Source organism: Dendrobium catenatum, unplaced genomic scaffold, assembly GCF_001605985.2.
Source record: "Dendrobium catenatum unplaced genomic scaffold, ASM160598v2 fragScaff_scaffold_113, whole genome shotgun sequence".
NCBI classification, from domain to species: domain Eukaryota; kingdom Viridiplantae; phylum Streptophyta; class Magnoliopsida; order Asparagales; family Orchidaceae; genus Dendrobium; species Dendrobium catenatum.
Window position 1 is genome coordinate 34,553 of NW_021318575.1, and position 20,686 is coordinate 55,238.

Sequence of the window (20,686 nt, forward strand, 5' to 3'; positions counted from 1 at the left end):
GATGAAAGCGGCTTTAAGCTATATGAAAGTTTTAATTTATTATATTAGAAATAAGGTGAGCTGCCTATATCTATGTATTAATATATTTAAACTATTAAGATAAAATCAATATAAAAAAATTTTGAACTTTTTTTTTTTAATTTATAGTCAAAATTTTCAACCAATAAATGAAAATAAACTACGCTTATTAAATCATATTGAAGAACCTTCGACTAGGGATGCTTATTCACATGGGTACAACACACGGACAATTAGATTAAAACTACGAACAGTCTCGGTGGATGATCTGCTTACGTGGTCGAGATACTCCAATAAAGAGTAAAGTAGACACAACTCTTCTTGGCCTATTGGTTGAGATCTTGGGATTCCAACTAAGAGGTCTATGATTCGAGTCTATGTGTATGCTTTGTGTGTATGAATTTGCCTTAAATGACCTAAATATCTAAAAAAATGAGTATAGTAGAAGAGCTTCGCCGCATGCTCACCAATACATTTTAATAAAATATTAGTTGTGAATAAGTTTTTTTTGGCTCTCTGATTGGTTGAAAAAAAAATAAATGTATTATAAAAGAACACTATATAAAATAAATTTAATTTAAAAAGAACATTTTATAATTATTTGAATGAGCTTAAAATAATTATATTAATTTTTTTTTGTTTAGCTTAAAGTAAAATAAAAGTACAAAGATGATAGTGGTAGCTAACTGAAAATTCACATAAGCAGAGTGATGGTGGAAATTAGATGGGAGATGGCTAGGGCTAGGGGTGACAATATTTGACACGGCCTAAAAATACGACACGAATCCGCCGAAAACCTGAAAGCAACATGATATGACCCGTTTTTTAATTAATTTAGGAGGGTTTTAAAAGATTGTTATGAAATAAGTAAATGCTATTTTCAAAAAATAATAAATCATGTAGCTCAAACTAAATTAAACTTGGTTTATTTTAAATTGATTGAAGCAAGTTTTATCTTAATTTGATTTAAGTTTAAATAAATCTAATTAAATAAAAAAAATTTAGTAAAACATACGCTAAGTGGGTCGGATTCCGGTCCAAAAAATCGATCCGTTTGCAAAAATAGGTCAGGTTCGGGTACAGTGCTGGGTCAGTTCTAGGTTGGACATGAACCTAACCCTTGGCCCGATTTCGACAGCCCTAGCTAGGGGCGTCTGATTGTGGTGCACAGGGGTGGCTGGTGAGCAACGGAGGTGGCGGGCAGTAGTGGTGGTGGCCGACTGTGGCGGTGGTGGCCGGTGACAGACAATGGTAGTGCTGGGCGGCGGCAGGTGGCGTTGGTGGTCCATGATGGTGGGGGTGAATGTGGTACTCGGCTGTGGCCAGCGGTGGGGGTTGTTGATGGTGGGTGATGGTCGGTGGCGACAGGTGGTGCTCGACAGTGACGGATCGACGGTGAGGGTTGGAGATGGTTGATCGACTGCGCCTTGTGGCTATATATATTTTCATGAATATAACCATCAATAATATTCAACATGAATTGTATAAGATCTTAATTTCCCTATTTGAATATTTTAATGAATAATCCATGCATTCATAACAATAAATCATTAAAAGAAAACCAAGGCTCATCATTCATTTTAGCATTTTTCATTTCAAATTCTTGCTTATTTGCTATCCCTCTACATATCATATAAAAGTCATTATCCTATCATCAATTAACTAACCACATAATATAATATGCACCACCGAAAATTGCATGAGTAAACAAATTAATACATCAATTTTTGGCCTACGACCTTCATTATCAGAGATAACACCTACCCTATATCTTTCAATATATATAGGTAAGTTTGCCAATTTGCTCTCCTAAGTGAGGCTCTACATGAATCAACCTTTTGTGAGGCTTTAATATAATAATCAATTTTTACTTACAAGTCGACGCATTCACTTTTTAGTTATATAACACCACTAATACTTTCATATGGCATGCATTCCTTATGATGCATAGAACATCATGAATCATTTATGTTTATGTAAACTCTTATTTCCATATAAACATATTTATAAATACTCGCTAACGTCAAGCTTAGCCTTACTCTTTTTCACCCTTTGATTTTGTGTAGAATTTTTCACAATTTTCTTTGGTTTATTTGTTGCAGAAAGCAGCTCCTTAAGTTAATTATCTTTTGCTATTGTATGCCTTTTTCATTGTTTGTTTTTTATGGAGTCCAATTTTGTCGATCAATAAAGCTGTAATTGTTGTGCAAACAATTATAGCGGAAACAAAATCACACAACACAAATATAATAAATATGGCTATTTATGTGGTTTGACGAATATGCCTACATCCACAGGGAGGGGAAGATGATTTCACTAAATTGGAGAACAATATGGAGTTACAATGAGCTCTCTCATCCTCTCATACGTTCAACAACACCCCATAGGGCTCTATTTATATATTTGAGCCAAAGTAATTATGAAAAAAAACTTCATAATCTAATCCTAATATGGAGCAGTATTGAGTGACGGTGATTAAATGACCATAATTTGGTGTTGATGGTCCATGGACCAAAGTCAGAGGATGGTGATCAATGGATTGTAATCAAGCGATAGTGTTTGAAGAATCATAGTTAGGTGATGGTTATTGTATGATTATAGTTAGACGATAAAGATTGGAGGATCATAATCGAGCGACTATAGTTAGCAAGCCAAAAAAGACTTAATTAATTAGATATCATTTTTCCATTATTTAGTGATAAATTTGGTTTGAGCAAACTAAAGAGTAAAACGATAATAGTTATGTAGTCTTCATCTAAATCAACACAAACAACAGTTTATTCGACATAAACCTCTTTTCTATTCAATTAGTAACATGACTTATATCTTCGCCTCCATCATGCACTCCATTCTATATGTAACTCAAAAGCATCTTAATATGACATTATTCACTAAATATTGAGAATGGTACCAACATCAAGTTCCATACCCAAACTTATTTTAATAATGATGGTCTAGAACGATATACCTAGGTATTTCCTAAATAATTCCTAGTTTGCATAATAACACTTCTGCTTATACCAATATTTTTTTTTTTTTAAATAAGGATGGTCTAGGTTGATCTTCCTAGGTATGGCCTAAATAGATCTTAGTCTATATCATAGCCCTCCCAGTAGTTTAGCACTTTAGCTGCTCAATTATTATATAATTTACTCAGGATATATATGCTTGACTAGTCATGTCAACTCCCCAGAATCTTTATTGAAAGAATTGAATATGTCTTTCATTTAAGCATTTAATTAGAGTTTATCAATTTCTTGTGAACATCCAAAAATATATATATGTTATCCAGAGCCTCATATCATAGGATCCTTGCATTTATTATAAATAATGTAAAACTACATAATTAGTACATAGTCAAGCAAGTAAACAAAATATTACAACTGAAATCAATGCAAGGTAAAAGAGAACAGTATGTTGCAAATCATATAAAAAATGTATGCATAAATGTATATATATATATATATATATATATTATATATATATATATATATATATATATATATATATATATATCGATTATCTAATCAACAATAAGTATGAAGAGATGCATGTAGGCATAAAGAGATGGTTGATGAAGGTTTAAGTTTTGCAATGAAGTGTGGAGCTATGAGTTTATGATTGTTTCTTACAACTATTGAGCAGGTCGAAAGCTCATATAAGTGATTTAGGGTTTATAATAGAATGAGATGTATATGCTTGAGATTCAACGTGGGGTTTATACATTAAACTAAGAATAAAGAAATTTCCTTAAGTAGAACTCAATTTCATTCATTAACATCTAAAATATGATAACATCTTGATATTTAAGTCAAATGCAATATAATTACAATTAAAAAAAAAAAAAGAGGATAATTTTCTATTGAGTTTCATCGGTTTCTTGCTTGACATTCATGAAGTTGGTAGTTTCTTTTTTGCATGGCATCCATAAAGTTAGTGAGTTCAATTATGAAGAATTGATTTCTTTATTTTAAATTTATCTTTTTATTTTTTGGTTGACATTCTGAATTTGTAGTCGGCATTGACGGAGAGCTTTCGTTGCTTTTTTAAATTTTTAAAATTTTCAATAAAGGGTCCGCTCTCACTTCACACCTTTTATTTAATGTTTGAAACCAATAACATGGTGATAACATCATTCAAATGCCATTAACTAACGACATCATCTTATTGTCATCATTGTTTATATCTTGCAATCATGGCATCTTGATATGACATTAAGGATTAAGATACCACACTTGCAACTATAATATCCTCTCTTTGCTCCTCATCATACATCCTCTTTTCATTCTTTCTCAACATGATCACTCATACCAACATGATATGTTATAATGCCATAGCATCCTCATTATCATAATTCACCCCTACATGTGTTATTATCAAACCACCATCAGTATCCCTACTTCAAAAATTATTGTCATCATACTTATAATAGCTCTTATTTTAATTCAATTAAATAATTTTTATCTAGAGTCAATATAGGTCCAAATCATAAATCCTTTTTTTTCATAGCATAGATAATGTAATGTTTTAATTACATGAATACTTTCATAATTTTTTGGCACAGGTGCAAATTCTTAAGAAATTGACACATGTCAGTATAAGTGAAAATTTTGAGACCGGCCGTTAGGTATCCGTTTTACAAACTTATTTCACCAAAAATTTTTAAATAAAATAAACTATTTTATGGATTATAATTATAATTTTTTATGTCCTTAAAAAATTATATAAATTTTAAAATGAAAATTAATTAAATTATATAATTATATTAATATTATATTATTAATTTTTCTTGAATTAAATATTCCTAAATATCTAATTCAATTATCATAAATCATTAAAAAGCCATTCTGCTTTTTAAATTAGGCTAACAAAGAAATGATTTAGGAAATTAAGAAAGAAAGTGAGGAGATATCTAGAGAAAAAAAAATAGATTTGAAGGTTATGGTGATATTTTTGGCACCCGGTAATCCTTTTAAGAGATTTAGTAGTCTCGCTGCAAGGAATTATTACCCTATTTTTTTTTGAAAATTTTATGTTTTTGATATTTTTTTATCAAATTTTATTATTATTATTACCGAAAAATGAGGATGATTTTATATTGGTAAAACTTTTTACGCATAACTTCTATGTTATAGAGTTTTAGATTATGAATGTTTTGATAATTTATTTAAGATTTTTCACATGGTAATTTTGAAAATATAACAATTTTTATCAATTTAGATATTTATTTTAACATCTAAAAATATTGCTTTAATTCAATTAAAGTTTTAGAATATTATTGCATACAATCTCTAGTAATTTGATAAATTTATGAAATGTGAACTTTTCTTATTATGATTTTCTATTGCATATAATTAGGTCATTTTGGCACTTTCTAAATTAAGCCTAATTATATTTGATTTACTAGTGCATTAAAAAGGAGTGTGGATATGTGGTTGAATAATAGCTGATCACTATATTATTAGTATGATAATGTGATAATAATGTGTGTGAGAAAAAATAAGTAAAAACTAATTATTCCCTGATGTTGGCTAGATACTGATTGACTTGTACATGATGGTGGACCAACAGACTTTTCTTTAAATATGTAGTTTGGTGTTATCCTCGACCGATTCATATGATATATTGATTGTGAGTTATAAGGAGATGATTATTGCGCCGATGAGTAAAGAGTGATGACTCTATTTACTAAGCCAGCAGTTTACTGACATTGATTCGATACTAAAAAAATATTGATTAAGCCATAACTTCTTACTTGTTTAGTGTGACATATTGAGCATATGATTAAGATACTTATTTAATATTTATATATAATAATTGGATAGCATGTATACATAATTATGTAATTTTACTATATTGATATAATTTTGACAGTCTTTATCCATGCTTTGATTTTACCACTTTATATGATTTTTTATTGATTGATAATACTGATACAACGCCTGGTTTATAAATTTGACATTCATACTAATCTACTAGCTTACATACCATATTATTTTAATGTTTATAAATTATATTGCTATTGTATATGAGCTTTACTGTTTTTGCACATATTCATGATTACATAAATATTATTATTATGATTTGACTACTGACATGTGTATTACTCATTTACCTTGTGTTGAGTTCAATTATAGGATTTTTTACTTAATGGGCTCTTGAGCTAATTATATATGGTTAAATAATTTCAGGTCATGACAAGATAGTAGGAGTATGAGATTGATCAGGATTCCTTCAGGTTCATGTTCTATTTATTTTAGCTATATTTTTGTACATAGGACAGAGTATTTATGATATGATTGTATAAATCCTGAGTAGTATATATGATATTTAGAGAAATGAATATAGATGTATGTATATATTTTTTGAATACTAAATTTATTTTTTGTTGTTTATTTCTGATAAATGAAGTTAGATAACTCTGATGTTCTTTATAAAAAAAATTTTAAAAAAAAATTAATTCTTCCAAATTAAATTTTAGGACATCAAAATACGTCCTCTTAAGATCGCCATCCTTGCCGTCCATCATTTTTGTTGCTATCTCATATACTTGCAATGGCTCCCTATAATATTTATATCATCATCCTTGATCACCACACATTTTTATCCAAGAGCAATGAATGCCAATTTTTTATCACCAATCAATCATCATTATTACTCATCTTGTCACTTCTACCCTCCATCCACATCGTTGAAATAATAGCAGCAAAATCATACATCTTCATTCGCTCTTCAATTGCTTTTTCCTCTAGTTGATAATCAATCTCCATAAAAGCTAATCATCATAATTGATTTTATTTAATAAAAACTATGTATTAATCAGCAACTTGATAATAGATTTTTTTTTTTTTTGGGAAATTAACTTGATAATAGATGGCTCCTACTTGTTCTTACATATTATTTTCTTATTTTATTAATAACCATTTTTTTACTGGAAATTAAATAAAATTTAATATAGCAAATTTAAAGTTCTATTTTAGTATGCTAACTTTTAAGCTGGCTTATAATTAAAAATTAAAATCCCTTAATTCTTATAGTTTTTTAATAATGAGCATCAAAATATAAATATTAATAAGATTTGTATAAATTAATTCAGCAAGAAAACTAAGTTCTTATTTGAAAAAAAAGGAATATTTTATTTTGTTTTATAACATAATAGAAATAATTTATTACATATATTCTTAATTTTATATATCATTTATTATATTTTAAATATAATTGAATTATTACAAATTAATTTGATAATATTTGCTTTTGAAATTTAATTGTATTAAAAAAATTATATAGTATATAAAAGCAAAGAATTCAAATAACAAAACATTATAACATTTTATTTTTCTTAGATGCTCCTCCCTCAAAATTACCCTTCTATAAATAAATGCCTCTGCTCCTTTAAAACCCAGCGAGTTGGCTACTTCTCATTTCTCTCGACTTCATCGTTCTCCGGCCAGTTTCTCTATCCCAGAGAAATCTTCTTAGGGTTTAGCCTTACATTCATCTAGTGTATGGCAGTGAAGTTTATGTCTTATGAGGTATCCGATCTCTGCATCGGCAAACCAGCTCTGAGAGCGCTACCGATCTCCTCCACAGTCGGCGAAGCACTCCTTGCCCTCAAGCAATGCGGTGATACCTATGTTAGCGTGTGGACCTCCGAGCGATCGGCACCGGTGAAGAAGGCCTTTGCCGGAAAACTCTGCATGGTGGACATTCTCTGTTATCTCTGCGCGGAGGAGAACATCTCGTCGCCGGTCGCCGCCCTCAAGAATCCCATCTCCGCCCTTCTCTCTAAGGGGATGGCTGCCCTCATGCGCCGTGTCGAGTCGCATTCAAGGTATTATTTTGGCCTAAGCATTGACCGTGCTTTGATTGAATTTCGGAGTTGATAGAATTCCGAATCCGGTTTATTACTAAGTTCGGATAACCTATTTACGCGGTAAAATTCTTTTCTTCCCAGATTAGTTCTGGTTGTGATTGGATGTCACGGATGCGATTTTCCCCCTAAAATGTTTTTTAAATGAAGTGGTTGAGATTCTTCCTCCGTCCTAAGGGAGATCTATGATTCATCAAGGCCACTTCCATAAACTGAACATGTTTTTCTTTTAACTTGTTTTCCAAATTTTGCATCTTAGAATAAGGATTCTGTGCATAATCTCCTGGTTTTAGGTTATGTATAAGCGGATCATTATATTTTTTTCCAATTCGTTTTGTCAAAGTTGTTTCATCTGAAAGCTGCTTCTTTTAATAAAAATCCAAATGTTGTTTTTTTTTTTTCTATGAACAGAGTTCTTGATGCTCTGAACCTACTCCTGGAGGGTGCGCATATCCTCTGGGTCCCCATTCGTTCAGTCGCAGGCCGCAAGAAGCTCGGCGGCAGCTCGGGGGAGTTCTGCTGGTTGACGCAGGAGGACTTCGTCCGCTTCTTCTTCAACTCAATCGCGATCTTCTCCCCCATTGCCGCCCTTTCCGTGACCGAGCTTGGCCTCGTCCGCTCCGCCGATGTGCTTTCCGTCCATTACCACGACGCCGCCCTTTCCTTCCTGCCTCTCATCCGCCGCGCGCTCGTCGACCAAACCTCGGTTGCGGTGGTGACCGACGACCACAAGCTCATTGGCGAAATTTCCCCTTCTACTCTCGCCGGCTGCGACGAATCCGTTGCCGCCGCCATCGCCGCCCTCTCAGCCGGCGATCTCATGGCTTATATTGACTGGTGCGCCTCCCCGCCAGACGCTGCCGTGCGGACTGTGAAGTCCATACTGAAGGAAAAGGGAATGCAGGGGATGCTGGAGCTCATGGAAGGGGAGCTCTCGCCACCAATGTTTTCTTCATCGTCTTCGACTTATTCGGCTTCCTCTTCTTCCGACGAAGAAGGGGAGAAACTAAGGAGACCAAGGAGGGCCAGGTGGATGGGGAGCTACTCAGCGAGGATGGGGCGTAGGTCGGAGGAGGCCATTGTTTGTCATCCGGGGAGCTCGCTGGTAGCTGTCATGGTGCAGGCATTGGCGCACCGTGTCGGGTATGTGTGGGTGGTGGAGGAGGACTACAGCCTCGTCGGCATTGTTGTGTTTCGCGATATTCTCGAGGTTTTCCGTGAACAGCTAGTTCAGGCTGAAGAGCTCGTCTAACAGAGAAGGAGAGAGGGAAGTGGGAGTTCGAGAATTCTATTGTTATTTTCCATGAGAACTCCCTCTAAGCTTTTCTCTCGATTAATCTCCTTCAAATTTAAATTTTGCGTTTGGATTTCAAGTAAAGGAGAATGTTGAACTTGTTTTGGGTTTGTGCTTGTTAGGCTCACCGCTTTATTTAAGGGATTATTGGTTTTCAAGTAATATTGCAAATAGAATTGAGAAATGGGAGCTAATAAATATATAAGCTCGTGCAGTTATGGAGCTCTCTCTGATAAGGTATTAAATGTGTACAGATTTGCCACTTTATGTACGCAGTCTATAGTTATTGGCTTGCAGGCTTACAGCCTTGATTGTGTATTCAATTATTATTATTATTTTTAGATTGTGAGCGAATTCAATCATTACCAAGTTTTTTTTTTTTTAGTCTCCGAGACTCAAATACTTGCACAATTTATATGTGAGACTAGAATTCAGGATTAATTATTTTTGTGAGTACGTCGAATGTCAAGCGGATATCAACTATAATGCGCTACATCACCTCTTCTATGTGCACCGCGGCTTGGTATCACTGACGTTGTTGCATCTGATTCACCTTCGGACGTAGAGTTGTGTCCGTCCTACGCTCTTGGGCACTAACATCGCCGGTATAGCACAAAGGTTGAAACTAGGTCGGATGAACCCTTTTGTTAATAACTCCCCACTTGACGCCTTAGTTCAGTGTGCTTGTCAGGTCTAAGCTGATATGGGGCTGATTGGGCAGGGCAGCTCCCGACTCTAGATCCATAGCATGTTGTATGTCATGTAGAGGTGGTAGACTGGTGGGAAGTTTCTCCGCCCAAATGTCCTTAAATTCATTGAGTAGTGGCTGGATCTCAGGTTGAATAACCTCCTTCAGCTTTTTGTATGGCATGTTGTCATTTGGTTTGGTTGATTAAATGTTGATCAAATGGTACTCCTTGATTGGTGTTTAGTGGCATTAGCACAATTGGTTTCCCATCTTGAAGTAATGTGTAAGTGTTAGAGGTTCCATCATGAAGGGTCTTCCTGTCAAACTGCCACGGTCGTCCCAACAATTGGTGACAGGCATCCTTTGGAAGTATGTCACACAACACTTGATCTTTAAATTGACCAAAAGAAAATTGAACAAAGCAGCATTTAGATACAATGTCATTGCCCTGTTGAATACAAGAAAGTTTGTAAGGTCGAGGATGAGCTTATGTTTGCAGCTGCAATTTTTCCTCCATAATACAAGAAGCAACGTTCTCACAACTACCACTATCCATAATGACTTGGCACACCTGGTTATTTATTGTACAAATCATTTGGAAGAGGTTTTGTCTCTGAGCCCGCTCTTCCTTTAGACCACTAAGCAATCTTCTAAGAGCTAGGAGGACTCCATTATCCACGCAAATGATCGTAGGATCGGTGGGGGTCCTGGCTTCTGCTGGTTTGATTTCTTCTTGTGAGGGCTCGTTGGAGACCACCTCATCTTCTTCAATCACTGTGGGACAATTGGACACAATATGCTCGAATCCTTGACAATTGAAGCACTTCCGAGCATCTGTTCCACCTGTAGGAGTTGAAGGGTTGCCCAGGGGCGTCCTAGAAGATTTTCTTGCGAACCATGTGGCCTTTCTTGTGAAGTGGATTCTCTGCTCCAATGGGGCGGTAGAGTCTTTTCCCCAGAAGCATCTCTAGTTTTGAATTGTGTTGGCTTAGGGAATTTATGTTGCCTTTAAACTTTAAGTGCCAAATTGATTACATCTTGAAGCGTCCAATAGGGTTGTAGTTGGATCACATAAGCGATAGTAGTTTGAAGACCCTCTAAGAATCTTGTGATTGCGTTTTCGGCCGGATCATTAAGGTCACATTTCAACGAGAGTTTCTCAAATTCCGCCACATACTCTATAGGGAGTTGATATTGTTGGAGGCGATGTAGTCTCAAGAACTGATCTTCTCAATATTGATCAGTGATATATTTACGATGAAATTCTTTTTTCAACTTATTCCAGCTTGTGATCTTGTTCCGACCCTCTCATGCTCAGGTATGCTTCAAATTTTCCCACCAAAGGGAAGCGCTCTTCTTCAGTTTGATGGCCACCAGCTTAACAATCCTCTCGGCATGTACATCTTTGAAGTCAAGAATTCATTGTACTATATACAGTCAGTTCAAGAACTCATCAGAATCTAATCTTCCTTCAAATTATGGAAGTTCGATCTTAATACCGATATCATCTCTGAAAAGTGGGTGGCCTTGCATTTGTCTCATGCGAATGTCTTCTTCTCCACTAGATGTTTCTTGGTGAAACGGATTAACATTTTCTTCTTCTTGACGACTGTCCGCATCTTATCAATCTCTTCTTGCCCGTTCTTGTTGCAATCGTTGGATTTCTCGTTCCAGGTCTTCAACCACAATGTCACGAAGGGGGTGTTGGCGATTCCTTCGTGGCGACATCTTGCCAGTTCTGATATCAGATGACGTCGAATCTACCGCTTGGAACTCGACGACAGTAGACATGTTCCGCCAAAGCTTCTCCTCTAATTAAAGGGCTTCTGTTTCCTTCACTTGTGCTTCACCGCCTGAGAATAAAATCTCCGAATACAGGGCCTAGGTGGAAAAATAGGGGAAAACCAAATCTTTGTGCAAAACTCATGTAACGTTTATTCAACAATCCATTGTAAATATATATACACGTATCTCATCCTAATGGCTACATGGCAGCAACTTAAGTGGCAATACAAAGCGAATGTTTGAGGGCACTGGACGCAACAAAGATTATTTTAATATTTTTTTAAAAAAATACATCTATTTTTTAGCATATTTTTATTTTTAAAAATTAATGAAATTATTTAAAATTATTTTAAAAAATTAATTTTCACAAATGCCTGTCACCAATGCATATCATTGTGCCTTCGAGGCTTCGATCACCTATCACTTTCATGCTCTTTTGTATTCATTGTTTCCTTGCTGGCTGGCAAGTGCTGTATAAATACATTTATTTAAGTTGAATAAAATATAATTAATATAACATTAATAAAATTAAAAATTAAAAACTAAAAAATTAAAATCCCAGAGGATACCTAAAGTTAAGGGCGAATTATTGCATCCGGTCACCTGACAAAGAACGGATCTCTCTCTATCTACAGCAAAGCGCATGTAAAGCGCAGGTATGCTACAGTACCTGCGCTTTTAGTGTAGACAAAGAGAGATCCGAACTGTCAGATGAGCGGATGCAATAATTTGCCAAGTTTAAGAGACCACAGACATCATCATGCTTTTAGCTTTTTATTATTATTCAAATGTAGGGAAAGCACGTCGTGTAAGGGTCCTAAGGGCCATAGTGGACCTGCTGCTTTTTTTGGAAATTATGGTGGACCTGCTTTGTCCAGTTAAAAGGTGAGACTCCATATGATAATTGGATGTTGGAAAACCGAAAGCATTGAAGTAGACGGTCCCTCTGCAGTTCCTCCTCTCGGCCAGTTCCGTCAGACATGTACTAGGTGTGGGTTACTCGTCTGGGTCAGCTGAGGAGACTAGTGGATATCATCAAGCGCATAATAAGCTGATGTGACAGTGGACCGATACTCACCGTTCAAAAAAAAAAAAAAATCAGACATGTACGTTGAGCAGAAGATGTTGAGGAGAAGATGGTGACATGCAGTTGAGCGTCCAAACATAATAGAGAAGAATTAGATATTCATTTGTGTCAATGTGAGGAGAAATTATTCTCTATCCTGAACATCCTAAGGTGAATTAGGATGTATCATATCATATGTTATAAAGCTTTATACAGGATCGATACATAACAAAAAATAATAATATGGCACATCTTGATAATCATAGTTCCTCCTCTCCAGTTCCATCAGACATGTACGTTGAGCAGAAGATGGTGGCAGTTAAGCATTCAAACATAATAGAGAAGAATTAGATATTCATTTGGTGTAGGTCACCGATGGTTCGGAGACAAATTAGGATGAATCACATCATTCGATAAATAACGATACCCAGCATCTAGGGGTGTCAATTTCGGGTCACGGGTCGGGTTCGGGTGGAACCCGAAACTGACCCGGCACTATTCGGGTCAACCCGAACCCGACCCGTTTTTAAAAACGGGTCGGTTTCCTTGACCCGAACCCGACCCACTTCGGGTCCGGGTCAACCCGACCCGACCCGAATGACCCGTTTTCAACCAAAAAATTGCTAATTTTCGGGTCAAAAACGGGTCAATCTCCTCTTTTCGGGTCAAAATCGGGTCAAAGTCGGGTCAATCTCGGGTTGGCGGGTCAAAATCGGGTTTTCGGGTCAAAATCAGGTCACTTTCGGGTCAATTTCGGGTCAAAGGGTTAACCCGAACCCGACCCGATTTTTGAAACGGGTCGAAATGTTGAACCCGAACCCGACCTGTTTCGGGTTCGGGTTGACCCTAACCCGAAATTTTCGGGTCGGGTTCGGGTCGGGTTTTCGTGTCGTGTCAAATATTGACACCCCTACCAGCATCGGTACATAGCTAAAAAGCGAGTTGCAGCAATCTGATTCGCCTATGAACGGAGTCCGGTGAATGCACAGAATAATTTCACCACTATGTGACTGGAATGTAGATTTCATAATATGTAGGAGAGATTATTTATTTCTTAAAGTGAAGAATTTTTTTTTTTTTGGATGTCCAAATTACATTCCCGGTTTCTTTTTTGATTTGGTCTTAGCTGGTTAATCAAGTTCTAAATGTTGGATTTATTTTGATATTTTAAATATAATTTTTAGAGAAGATGATTCCCAATCAATTCTTTGATTCAATGATGCAATTACTTTATTTATTATTGGATTTCTCAATTATTTTGTTGATCAATTATTGGGAAACTTTTTTTTATTTTTAGTTGATTATTATTATTTTTGTTGAAAGTATATATTGAGATAATGATCTAAATGATCCTCAATTATTTAAAAGTTTAATTTTAATTCCTTATTTTTTAAAATTGAGATATAAAAGATTCAATAAATGGACTGATTTAATTCATATTTAAAGAATGAAAAGATCAAATTATATTTTTTATAGTCAGTGATTATTTTGATCCTTAAAAAAAAAAGTTAGTAATTCAATTATTTTCTAGTTCTATATTATTTCGAATAGAGTCATATTTTCTTATTTTCATTGTGACGTTGTTATTTTTCTTATAATTTTTATTTTTTATCAGCATATAAATATTTGTATGATTAATGAAAATGGTTAATTTATTATTATTTTTTTTTCAAAAAAAAAAAAAAAAGTAAAGTATAGATTCATTTATGATTATCTAATGAAAGATCACTTCACGAATGGGATTGAAGTGTGCAGCCAACTGGCATAGGGAACAGTGTCACATGTTAGTTGATTAAAGGCGAGTCTTAAGAAAAGTAATTTGCAAAGTGTTCACCTAATTTTGGATCAAGAGCTCTAATTACTTGCATAACATTTGTCCATATTAGCTTAATTAATGATGTGATTAAATTAAGAAAGAAATAGATAAAGAAACAAATAGAAGGCATGCAATCGAGAGCTCCTTACTCAAATTTAGCTTATAGTACATTATGACAACTCATCCACATGGGGTTTGATTGGAGTAAGAATGATCTGATTTTCAGCCGATTCTATGTCGGATTATAATGAGATCATATATAATAAATAATTATTACTAACCCCTAGCTAATTAATACCAAGAATGAACATAAGAGGTATCATTGCTATGCATAGCTCATGTTCGACATCCGCCTGACTTGTTCATCAGGAAGTAACAAATTATCATGTCCATCTCAAGCGATGATATACTATATAGTACTTATTTTTCAGAAACATTTTAGTAATTGATTGCGACTGCTATAATATTTTATAAAGTTGATTGTGAAAAATAATAATTTAATTACTCAGATCGTGAAAAAGAGTTTTTCATCATAGAAATTTCTTAAAAGCTTTGTGAAAGCAATAAAACTATCGAATGAAATTGTGGTTGTTGTCTAAAAAATAAAATAGTGAAAAAGCTATCCTCACCAGAAAAACTTATTATGTGAGGACACCAGACGTCGTCCGAAGTAGAAGCAGAATGCGTCACATCACCCTTTTGTTGTGTATCGCGGCTGCGTACCGGGGTGATGTGGCGCACTTTGATTCGCCTTTGGATGATTCGGTGTCCGCATAGAAGCAGAATGCGCCACATCACCCCTTTGTTGTGTATCGCGGCTGCGTACCGGGGTGATGTAGCGCACTTTAATTCGTCTTTGGACGATCCGGTGTCCGCACAGAATATTCTCTCCCCCACCAGACCCTTAATCTACTAGTAAATTTTTGTGTATATACATAAAGAAATGTAATTCTCTTTTTAAATGATGATTGAGATTCCTTATTGAGGGATTGCCAAGCCACCTTTTATTTATTTGGATTACAAAATGTCATGCATTCAAGCATAATTTTTAGAGCAAAATCAAACGCCTCGAAGTGCCCGAAATTCATCTAACTATTCGTAAAAATAATTGATTCACAAAATAAACTATTTATTCAGCAAATTAAAGAAAAGATAATTATCTTGTTGCAATTATTCAAACAACACCAAAATTATCAATAACTAATTCAAATTATACCTAATAGGGCCAATTTATGTCAATCATAAGGCAATCAGATCCCACTTCCTCATTTTTGTCCCACAAATTGTTCAACCAAAATAAAGAATGCGACTGATTGGCCCTCTAGCTTCCTCTTCTCATTACTTTATATGACAAGACCTCAAATTGTAATATATTATTTGTCAAAAAGTACGTCTTCTTCTTATCAGTGTTGGCATCAATCAATGATGTCAAAAAAAATTTGGCATCGAAATCCATTAATTAGGTGGACGGTGCAATTATCCTCCAAGTTGGAGGGAATAATAAGTGACCAAGAGAGATAAAGGACGAGTATGGGGCAGTTGAGATTCTAAAAGCATACTGCTGAGGTTTCAAATGATACCCGCAGTTGCTTAATTTGGTTGGTGGGCGAGTGTGGTTGGGTACCCTCGACCCGCGTTCGATTCCCCTTGAGCGGCAGGGTCTCTTCAGTGCAGCATAAATAAGTGCGGGCCAGGAAGTTATTATGGTAGGTGCCTCTTCTAGGTCATCAAAGGATTAGTCACACTGCCAAGCTCCTCATAAGCTGAGGTGGAAGCAGGTGGATAGTGGATACCCTGTTCTAAAATTAAAAAAAAAAAAAAAGTTTGCAAATGATGGTTATAGTTTTGGACTTCTCTTAGGCTTCGTTTAAGACAGTTTTTTTACTGCTTCTTAAAATAATTTTTTAACACATAATTTTAATTTTTATACTAAAATGCTGTTTTAAAAAACAGTAAAAAAGTCATCCCAAATTGTGCCTTAGTCTGAGAATTCTCTATATTTAAAATCAATCTTAGTCATGTAGGAATATAATATACCTATAAATTTCTAGAGATGGTGCTCTATTTATCTCTTGAAGAGCCATAAACAATCCAGCACACAATTATAATACATTTTCTCTGAATCTATTTTATTTTATTTGGGCACTATTGCCTTCACGAATTCAGAATTAAGCAATATTGAACTTGTTAAATTCTCTCTTTTTGATGCTCATTGCAACAACAAACATGTGAAATTTGGAGGTGTTTAGCCCATCAATTAACCTCGATAAAATTTTAATTATGTTTATGAGTGCTTGAGATAAGCTCATTTAGACTCAACTGGTATGATTTTAATCCGGTTGGATTCCTCTAATCGAATCGCATTATATAAAATATAAATTTGTTAAAAAAGAAATAATGGCAATTCTTTCTATTAGAGGAATCCAACCGGCTTGCCTTTGCAGTTGTTATTTTTTCTTTGTGGTTCGGACAATGATGTGACAACTTTCTATTCACCTCCTGGTCAGTCGTGGCTTGTTGGCAACCATTGGTGATGGTTACTCTTGATCTGATTGGTGGGTGTTTCTAGATGGTCTCTGCCTAACGTCTGGGTGTTTGCAGAAAGCATCTTGTCAATGACTAAAACCGGCCGACTTTTACTTCATTCTTTATTTGCTGACTCTTTTTTTTATGTTTGTAGAATTATAATTTTGGCTTGGTTTTTTGTTGGACTTGATTGTATCATTTTTTTTTCAATGGAATAAAATCTTTTTATATATAATAAATAAATAAATAAATTTGTCAAAAAAGGATTTAAAATCACAACTAATTTCTAACATTTTTTACATGAATTCTTAATTTTCTAAAAACTGAACATTAAGTAATTTTTTTTAAAAAAATCATATCATCTTTAATGAAAAAAATAGGAACATAAAACACTAATAAAAATTTGACTTGAGGTTTGATATAGAATCAAAAAAAGTATCTGGATTGGGCATGAATCTCAAAGCAAAACGAAGTTGTAAACTTCTGAAATTAAATCTAGTACCATACAAACTCCAATTTCAGCAAACTTATAGTCGAATTGAACGTCTCGAAAAGACGAACCCAACGACATCAAATTTGACACAATCCTAGCCCAAATGGGTCCAAATTAAAAACCTGAAGTATATTTGGGAAGTTCAACTTTGTATTTCTTTACCGCCGTGAATGCTCTAGCTCCAGGACGCAACAAGGTTGACTCATAGATGAGCCCATTTTAACAATACACCATTGAAGTTTTGCAATACACCATTGAAGTTTTGAAACACAAGTGAGTCGGATCAATTCTAAAATGACTGACCACACCTGATGAATCCAACCAAGATGCCAAGCTCAAACTCGAAGAGTACTTATTTAGTTTTGGACTGTCGGCCCAATTACACCAATTTGTAATTGACAGCTTGCCAAATAAAGCGATCTAGCCCAATTTAGGCCCATAAACATGATTTGATCAATCAAGTTAGGCCAACTTATAATATCTACAATAAAAGCCAAAATCTATGCATACTTGAATGATTTCTATGTGATAGGCAAATCGTTAAGCGAATGAAGCAACATCTCATGCCAAAAGAAACATGATATTTTTTTTTTTTATAAAAAACTATTGAGTATATTATATATAAAAATCTTAAGGGAATTTATTAAAGAGTGTAAATAAGGGATCAAAGTAGGACTTAATACATCAGTGATAATTTTTTTCCTACACTCAAAACATAAAGTTTATGAGAAATGACCAATCACTTGAAATTTTAATAGTAACATATTTTTCAGCTATTTGATGTTGGACTAAGTTTAATATGTTTATATGTATTAACAATCACACACTAATTTGAAAACTCTACACATTAACCATCGCTCTCTCTCAAATAAAAAAATTTCAACATCATCAACTGGTATGCATAAAAAATCTACTAAAATATGTTGATCCAATGTGTGAGCTTTTTCAGCCTTAAAGATTGTTCAATATGTCCTCAAATCTTATTTCGTTGGATTTAGTATAAATCTTGCTAAAATCATGCATAAATCATGCATCTAAACAGCCCATAAATATTTCAATTGCATTTTAAATACTTGCAACTAAACAGCTTATGCTTATTACAGATGACTATATCGATTTACATTGGCTTAATTTATGGCTAATAAGAATGATTCTTCTAATGAATTTTAATGTTTTACAAAATGAATCCAAAAGAGTTTATGATATCTGATTTTAACTATTCATAATGATCATAAAGGATAATTAGATAATATAAATATTGATGAATTTTATAAGATGAAAAAAAAAATTAAATATAACTTTTTTGTACTTAGGATTCCATAGCATAATAGATTAGTAGAAATAAATAATAGGCCTCTCATAGAGATGACCCATTATATATTAAATAGATGGAAGGCATATAAATATTTTTAAGTCCATGTTGTCAGCATTGCATATTATGTAATTAATGGAGTTAACATTCAACCTATAATTAAAAAATATATATTTTGAGTTATAGATATTTTGTGCTAAATAATAGCAAGAATAAGAAATTTTTTATTGAAAGTCAAATGAAACAATTTGTTAGAGTATTCATTATATAGGAAATCATTTATTATTTTGAGTAAAATATTAATGGTTTAGATTAATCAAAGCATATATTTTTTGATGAATTTAAATTTAAAATTAATTATGCAAGAATGGCTCAATTAATTAATTATAAGAAAATAAATATGAGAGGTTATATCAAGATAAAAAAAAATCAATAAAATATAAAAAATTTATAAATAAATAAAATTATTCAGTTGTCGTCAGACTGCATTGATAGCAAAATGTCTTTTGTGATTAAAAAAAGACTTGATTCGGGAGTCATCATTAACATGTCTTTAGCCTTCTAGCCAGCTGACATCTTGTGGGCCAGTCATGTGTTCAAATATGCAGTTAAAGCCCTAACTTTATGGCGTTTATTAGGTCCCGGGACACCGGACCTAGCTCTATATCCGGAGGTCAATAATATGTCGCAATATGTTCTTATTCTTTACTGTGCGGCCCGAAGGCCTGACCCGGACTGGAACCGGCCGGTATTGCTATGTTCGGATATTGCTAGGCAATGCTCGGTATTGCTATATATTACTTGACAATAACGAGAAATAATGCTCTGTCAAGATCAATACATAGCAATACCGAGCAATACCTAGCAAAACCGTGGTATAGCTCGATATTACTCGGTATTGCTTGGTATTGGTATTAACATAATGGTATTTCTCGTTATTGCCGAGAAATATCGAGCAATACCTAGCAATATCCCGGTCTTCACAAATCAGTCAATACATAACAATTCAAGGTTGGGTCGTTGGGCCGCGCGGTAAAGAGTAAGAGCATGTGGCACCATTTTACTGGCGTCCGAACGTAGAGCTACGTCAGGACACCAGACCTAATAAAAATTCTTTTAAATGAGGTTCTATTTTGTGACCGTAAATTAAAAAAATATATAAATATGTAATGATAATTATGCAATTGTGGATGTGTTGAATTTTCCAGCACAAGAAAGGTACCATTCTTCAGCGAACAATAGTAAATTGCTGGAGAATCCAATGCTAATAGTATTAAAATATTTTCATCTTACAATCACGGAGGAAATACGGGTAATATGGCAATTTTTTTTCATATTTTTACATCAATTAAAACAGTTTTTTTTTAATAAAATAGTGTGTTGCTTTTATAAATTTGACTTTAAGGCCAAAATTCGAACACATTGTACTATTTTGTTGATCATGAAATTTTTTTTTTAATGGCTAAGGATTTATTTGACATGATTTCTTATTGATTTCTAAAATAAAATTTTAATACAAAAATTTTTAATTTAAAAAAAATTATAAGAAATCTTCTTTAAAATATATTAAGAAAGCCATCTCAAACAAAGCTTAAATAAAATAAAAAATATATATAATAACTCATAAATAATTTATGCCATCTTAGTAGGTTAATTGTTGTGTTTTAAAATTTTTCCTCATGCTGAATTATTGAAATTATATTTGTATTAGAATATCTAAGGATTGATTCTCTTTTATAGATTTAAATTTTTTAATTAAAAAAATATGTCAAAATATCTTACTAAAAAAACGATCCTGATATATCTTAAAGCTTTTAG

At 33.8% G+C, this 20,686-nt stretch overlaps 1 protein-coding gene across 1 annotated transcript; it reads left to right on the forward strand.

Moving 5' to 3' along the window:
* Positions 1 to 7,433: 7,433 nt before the first annotated feature.
* On the forward strand, positions 7,434 to 9,281 carry LOC110104925 (CBS domain-containing protein CBSX5). Its single transcript, XM_020834225.2, has 2 exons — positions 7,434 to 7,849; positions 8,300 to 9,281. The coding sequence occupies exons 1-2, from the start codon at positions 7,524 to 7,526 to the stop codon at positions 9,138 to 9,140; spliced, it is 1,167 nt and encodes a 388-aa protein (XP_020689884.1). The 5' UTR covers positions 7,434 to 7,523; the 3' UTR covers positions 9,141 to 9,281.
* Positions 9,282 to 20,686: the final 11,405 nt, after the last annotated feature.

Excerpts from the sequence above, each read along its gene's own strand:
- LOC110104925 (XM_020834225.2), top strand. The coding sequence starts at position 7,524 with ATGGCAGTGAAGTTTATGTCTTATGAGGTATCCGATCTCTGCATCGGC. Across the intron at positions 7,850-8,299 it reads CGTGTCGAGTCGCATTCAAG|AGTTCTTGATGCTCTGAACC; the intron begins GTATTATTTTGG and ends TTCTATGAACAG.